Genomic DNA, 7500 nt, shown 5'->3' with positions numbered 1-7500 from the left:
AAATGTCTCAACTAGCTAGCTTTAAAATGTCTCCACTAGCTAGGTTTAACCTCTAACGAGTCACAAACCCGGATCCGGGATCCCCCCCATCAAAAAAGCTGACTAGCATAGCCTAGCCTAAAGCCACAGGGATATCATATAATAAAATGTTCATGAAATCACAAGTCCAAGACACCAAATGAAAGATACACATCTTGTGAATCCAGCCATCATTTCTGATTTTTAAAATGTTTTACAGGGAAGACACAATATGTATTTCTATTAGCTAACCACCAGAGCAAAAGACACAACTTTTTTTTCCCACCATTTTTTTCCTGCATAGGTAGCTATCACAAATTCGACCAAATAAAGATATAAATAGTCACTAACCAAGAAACAACTTCATCAGATGACAGTCTGATAACATATTTATTGTATAGCATATGTTTTGTTCGAAAAATGTGCATATTTCAGGTATTTATCATAGTTTTACATTGCAGCCACCATCACAACTCTCACCAAAGCAACTAGAATAACTACAGAGAGCAACGTGAATTACCTAAATACTCATCATAAAACATTTATGAAAAATACACAGCGTACAGCAAATGAAAGACAAAGATCTTGTGAATCCAGCCAATATTTCATATTCTTTAAGTGTTTTACAGCGAAAACACAATTTAGAATTATATTAGCTTACTACAATAGCCAACCACACAGCAGCATTGATTCATGCACGTTAGCGATAGCGAATAAACCAGCAAAAGATATTAATTTTTTCACTAACCTTCTCAAAACTTCATCAGATGACAGTCCTATAACATCATATTACACAATGCATATATTGTTTGTTCGAAAATGTGCATATTTAGCGGCACAAATCGTGGTTATACAATGAGAATAGTAGCCAAGCTGCCAACAAAATGTCGGGAGAAATCTTGGGAGAGGCACCTAATCTAATCAATAACTAATCATAAACTTGACTAAAAAATACAGGTTGGACAGCAAATGAAAGATACATTAGTTCTTAATGCAACCGCTGTGTTAGATTTTTAAAATTAACGTTACTACGACATACTGCGTGCGCTCAAGCGACTGCACCGAAATTAATAGCCGAATAATAGTTTTACATTTTTCGACAGAACAACGAATTAACTTCATAAATAGTTCTTACTTTTTGATGAGCTTCCATCAGAATCTTGTGCAAGTGGTCCTTTGTCCAGAATCATTACATTTACATTACATTTAAGTCATTTAGCAGACGCTCTTATCCAGAGCGACTTACAAATTGGAAAGTTCATACATATTCATCCTGGTTCCCCCGTGGGGAATGAACCCACAACCCTGGCGTTGCAAGCGCCATGCTCTACCAACTGAGCCACACGGGACCATCGTTGCTCGGTTGTAGCCACACGGGATCATCGTTGCTCGGTTGTAGATTGCCGTCTTCAACTTAGGAATTAGCAGCAAACATTAGCTATGTGGCCCAGACGTGCCCAACTCTTCATAACGCAGCACAAAGAAATATCCGAAAATCGCAATATACTGATATAAACTGATATAACTCGGTTTAAAATAACTACATTATGATGTCTTTAACACCTATATCGAATAAAATCAGAGCCGGATATATCTAAGGCCTATAACGAGAGCTTTTCAGAATGCCATCCTGAGGTCCTCCTTTGCGCCATGACGAACGTTGAAAAGAGTGCACCCCCGGTTCCATGAGCCTTTATATGGCCCGAGATCTGCCTAGCAACACCATTCCAATTCTGACTGCTTACTGACATCTAGGGGAAATCGTATGCAGTGCATGTCGACTCATAGATCACATGCAATTTAATAAACTGACCCTGGAACAGAGCATCGATTTCAGATTTCTCACTTCCTGACAGGAAGTTAGCTGCAACTTGAGTTCTGTTTTACTCACAGATATAATTCAAACGGTTTTAGAAACTAGAGAGTGTTTTCTATCCAATAGTAATAATAATATGCATATTGTACGAGCAAGAATTGAGTACGAGGCAGTTTAGTTTGGGAACGAATTTTTACAAAGTCGAAATGGCTTTGACAAGAAGTTTTAAATTGTGTCCACTAGCTAGCTAGCTTTAAAATGTCTCCACTAACTAGGTTTAAAATGTCTCCACTAACTCAGTTTTGGTGGTAAGAACATTTCAGGAGGTCTGTCTTGTTTATTTATTTGTATTATTATTTGTACCTTTAAGACCGTTGAGACCAGAGTCTTTTTTTAAAGAGAGCCCTGCATATACAAATTCATAGAACAAAAAAATCTATTTTATTTTACCTTTATTTAACAAGGCAAGTCAGTTAAGAAGAACACATTCTTATTTTCAGTGAAGGCCTAGGAACAGTGGGTTAACTGCCTTGTTCAGGGGAACAGTGGGTTAACTGCCTTGTTTAGGGGAACAGTGGGTTAACTGCCTTGTTCAGGGGAACAGTGGGTTAACTGCCTTGTTCAGGGGAACAGTGGGTTAACTGCCTTGTTCAGGGGAACAGTGGGTTAACTGCCTTGTTCAGGGGAACAGTGGGTTAACTGCCTTGTTCAGGGGAACAGTGGGTTAACTGCCTTGTTCAGGGGAACAGTGGGTTAACTCTCTTGTTCAGGGGAACAGTGGGTTAACTGCCTTGTTCAGGGGAACAGTGGGTTAACTCTCTTGTTCAGGGGAACAGTGGGTTAACTCTCTTGTTCAGGGGAACAGTGGGTTAACTCTCTTGTTCAGGGGAACAGTGGGTTAACTCTCTTGTTCAGGGGCAGAACAACAGATTTTTTCCTTGTCAGCTCAGGGATTCACTCTTGCAACCTTTCGGTTACTAGTCCAACGCTCTAACCACTAGGCTTCCCTGCCGCCTCATATAACACGACACATTACACAGACAAACATAAATACACAGAATATACACAAATCAACTATGAAAATACGGGTAGGTTGTAGAGAATCAAAGGACCATGAATGTAATGACAAAACCTTAGGTGCTTAGGTTAAATTACTCGTTATGAGTTCTGTCACTGAGATAATCAGGATGGCCTGAGTTCTGTCACTAAGATAATCAGGATGGCCTGAGTTCTGTCACTGAGATAATCAGGATGGCCTGAGTTCTGTCACTAAGATAATCAGGATGGCCTGAGTTCTGTCACTAAGATAATCAGGATGGCCTGAGTTCTGTCACTAAGATAATCAGGATGGCCTGAGTTCTGCCACTAAGATAATCAGGATGGCCTGAGTTCTGTCACTAAGATAATCACGATGGCCTGAGTTCTGTCACTAAGATAATCAGGATGGCCTGAGTTCTGTCACTAAGATAATCACGATGGCCTGAGTTCTGTCACTAAGATAATCAGGATGGCCTGAGTTCTGTCACTAAGATAATCATGAAACCAAGAGCAGATATAAGAGCCCAGGCCAATCGAGCTTGATGAACAGTATCAAACGCTTTTGACAGGTCCACAAACACAAGTTAGCACAATTCATTTTAGTGTCTAAAGCATTGAAAATACCATTAACAACTAACGTGGTTGCTGTGATAATGCTGTGCCCTGGCCTAAACCCCGGATTGATTTATATTCAATATTCCATTCTCAGATTTTAAAAAGAAAAAGCGAAATTGCTTATTTACCAAGAATAGGAGAATCTTAGCTAGACATGGAAGCCCGGAGATGATAATTATCAAGATCTCTACTCTCCCCGCCCTCGTGGAGTGGCAGCACGTAGGCTGTTTTCAATACTTTTTGAATGTTTCCCGATAACAATGTTAGATTTTAGATATGGGTTACTGAGCCAGAAATGAAGGGGGGCAGCGCACTTGAGCAGACCTGCCTCCAATTGGTCAGCGCCTGGTGGATTTCTTTCTATAGCAAGTAAGGCATCAAGGACTTCTTTTTCTGGGAATTCCCGAAATGCAAAAAACTTGACGAACATTTTCCGAGTCAATCTGCAACATTTCCGAATCAGCGTTTAGCCCACTCTTAGAGATAGAAGAGTCAGATGCTCTTTCAAAAAGACTGCAGAAATAAAATTATGATTAAATGCATCAATGATGCCATTTTTGTCCGTAATGGGGCCAACTTCTGAATTAATTTGTTGGGGCAGACAGGAGGAAGTGTAACCCTTTAGAGATTTGACAGGTTTTATGAATTTAGTCAGGTTCCCCTTACGATCAGGTAGGTGGCAGGTAGCCTAGGGGTTAGAGCGTTGGACTAGTAACCAGAAGGTTGCAAGATCGCATTCCCGAGCTGACAAGGTACAAATCGGTCATTCTTCCCCTGAACAAGCCAGGTAACCCAATGTTCCTAGGCCGTCATTGAAAATAAGAATTTGTTCTTAACTGACTTGCCTGGTTAAATAAAGTTAAGTCTTACACATTGATTTCTCAGTTGCCTAAAATATGCCAGTCTGGGCCTAAGCTTGTGTTCTTAACTGACTTGCCTGGTTAAATAAAGTTAAGTCTTAAAGGTCTACCTTTAACCCTTCGTTTTTGGAAGGGGGCATGATTGTATAGTATTGAAGACATCTGCCAAAAGGCTCAAAGCTAAATCTGGTTCAGTGATCAGCTGAAATACAATCAAGGTCACTAAAATAAACCTTTTAACCCTTCGTTTTTGGAAGGGGGCATGGTTGTCTACAATAGAATTGAAGACATCTGGTTCAGTGATTAGCTGAAATACAATCAAGGTCACTAAAATAAACCTTTTAACCCTTCGTTTTTGGAAGGGCGCATGGTTGTCTATAATATAATTGAAGACATCTGGTTCAGGGATAGCTGAAATACAGTCAAGGTCACTAAAATAAAGATCATGTAAAAAAAGCCTGTTCACCGAAGTTTTTAACCTCTAACGAGTCACAAACCCGGATCCGGGATCCCCCCCCATCAAAAAAGCTGACTAGCATAGCCTAGCCTAACGCCACAGGGATATCATATAACATAATTTTCATGAAATCACAAGTCCAATACAGCAAATGAATTGTGAATCCAGCCATCATTTCCGATTCTTAAAATGTTTTACAGCGAAAACTCAATATGTATTTTTATTAGCTAACCACAATAGCAAAAGACTCAACTGCATATTTTCACAATTTTTCTACCGCATAGGTAGCTATCACAAAACCGACCAAATAGAGATATAATTAGTCACTAACCAAGAAACAACTTCATCAGATGACAGTCTTATAACATGTTATACAATAAATCTATGTTTTGTTGAAAATGTGCATATTTGAGGTATAAATCATAGTTTTACATTGCAGCTACCATCAAAAATATCACCAAAGCAGCCAGAATAATTACAGAGAGCAACGTGAAATACCTAAATACTCATCATAAAACATTTATGAAAAATACATGGTGTACAGCAAATGAAAGATAAACATCTTGTGAATCCAGCCAATATTTCCGATTTTTTAAGTGTTTTACAGCGAAAACACAATATAGCATTATATTAGCTTACCACAATAGCCAAACACACAACCGCATTCATTCACCGCAAAGATAGCATTCGCAAAAACCAGCAAAAGATATAAAATGAATCACTAACCTTGACCAACTTCATCAGATGACAGTCTTATAACATCATGTTACGCAATACATATATGTTTTGTTCGAAAATTTGCATATTTACAAATCTTGGTTTTACATTGTGAAAAATGAAATGAAATGCCAAAATGCACAACATTCTCCGGAGATATTTTGGACAGTCACCTAATCTAATCAAAGAGCTCATCATAAACTTTACTAAAAAATACATGTTGTACAGCAAATGAAAGATACACTGGTTCTTAATGCAACCTTAATGCAACCGCTGTGTTAGATTTTTTAAAATAACTTTAGTACGACATACAGCTTGCGTTATTGCGAGACAGCGCCCGCTAAAAGGGCGGAGAATAGGACTAAACATTTCACACAAAAATACGAAATAAAGAGAAGAATGTCCTTCTCTCCTGTCGAATTAGCAACCTTAGCTAGCCAAGTGGCGCAAAGATGTCCATCTTCACCTCCAAAACTCCCGATAAACGTTGAATAATCTGATAAAACTCGATTGAAAAAACATACTTTACGATGATATTATCACATGTATCAAATAAAATCAGAGACGGAGATATTAGCCGTGTATACCGAACGCTTTTCAGAAGGCAATCTGGGGTTCCTTCTCGCGCCTTCGAAGACAATGAAATTTCCAGACCTGTCACTCCAAAAGCTCTTATTCGACCTCAGATCAAGCTAGACACCCCATTCCACCTCCCACTGCCTGTTGACATCTAGTGGAAGGCGTATGAAGTGCATGTATAGCCAGAGATTTCAGGCAATTGAATAGGAAGGCCCTGGAACAGAGCCTCGATTTCAGATTTTTCACTTCCTGTCAGGAAGTTTGCTGCAAAATGAGTTCTGTTTAACTCACAGATATAATTCAAACGGTTTTAGAAACTTGAGAGTGTTTTCTATCCAATAGTAATAATAATATGCATATTGTACGATATAGAATAGAGTACGAGGCAGTTTAATTTGGGCACGATTTTTTCCAAAGTGGAAACAGCGCCCCCATATTGACAAGAAGTTAAAGTTCCTCTTAGTGACGACACGAGACTTAGATTTAACTAATTCAACATGGAGGCATTTTCACACTGAAAGATGTTGGTTTTGTGGGTAAAACCTGAGCAGGAGTAATTAAAAATGGAGACATTTTCACACTGAAATATCTTGGTTTTGTGGGTAAAATCTGAGCGGGACTTGATGGTATGGCGAGCACAGTGCCATCCGTTTTATGTGCATGGGCACTCACACTAGTTGTTTAGGCCCAAACCTTGATAATCCCCATTGTTCCAGACAGCCAGTTTTATCCTCTCCCCTACAGTGTTGAATCACACCATCCTGTCTCTCCTCCCTCCCTCCCTCCCTCCCTCCCTCCCTCCCTCCCTCCCTCCCTCCCTCCCTCCCTCCCTCCCTCCCTCCCTCCCTCCCTCCCTCCCTCCCTCCCTCCCTCCCTCCCTCCCTGCAGACAGCCAGCCGTATCCTCTCCTCTCCAGTGTTAAATCACGCCATTCTGTTTGTCAATAAGACTGATGAAGGGTTTCACACAGTCTACTCTGCCTTCCAGGCTGCTGCTGCCCCCTACAGGGGAAAGGTAGGTACTACAACACAACTACTATAATAGAAACTGCTGCTACCCCCTACAGGGGAACGATAGGTACTACAACACAACTACTATAATAGTCCCTCCACCTCCTCCCTACCTCCTTCCCCTCTCCGTCCCTCCACCTCCTCCCTACCCTCTCCGTCCCTCCACCTCCTCCCTACCCTCTCCGTCCCTCCACCCTCCGTCCCTCCACATCCTACCTACCTCCCTCCCCTCTCTGTCCCTCCACCTCCTCCCTACCTCCCTCCCCTCTCCGTCCCTCCACCTCCTCCCTACCTCCCTCCCCTCTCCGTCCCTCCACCTCCTCCCTACCTCCCTCCCCTCTCCGTCCCTCCACCTCCTACCTAACTCCCTACCCTCTCCGTCCCTCCACC

At 41.0% G+C, this 7500-nt stretch overlaps 1 protein-coding gene across 1 annotated transcript in view; it reads left to right on the top strand.

Annotated features, from left to right (window-relative positions):
• LOC139568451 (protein disulfide-isomerase-like) overlaps window positions 1-7500 on the top strand; it is a 40021-nt gene that overhangs the window by 24417 nt on the left and 8104 nt on the right. Inside the window, exon 6 of the mRNA XM_071390273.1 lies at window positions 6989-7114. Coding sequence (XP_071246374.1) covers window positions 6989-7114 — 126 coding nt within the window. The remainder of the gene's footprint in view (window positions 1-6988; window positions 7115-7500) is intronic.

The sequence above is a fragment of the Salvelinus alpinus genome, chromosome 2 (assembly GCF_045679555.1).
Source record: "Salvelinus alpinus chromosome 2, SLU_Salpinus.1, whole genome shotgun sequence".
Taxonomy (NCBI): domain Eukaryota; kingdom Metazoa; phylum Chordata; class Actinopteri; order Salmoniformes; family Salmonidae; genus Salvelinus; species Salvelinus alpinus.
This window is presented reverse-complemented; position numbering and strand designations above follow the sequence as displayed.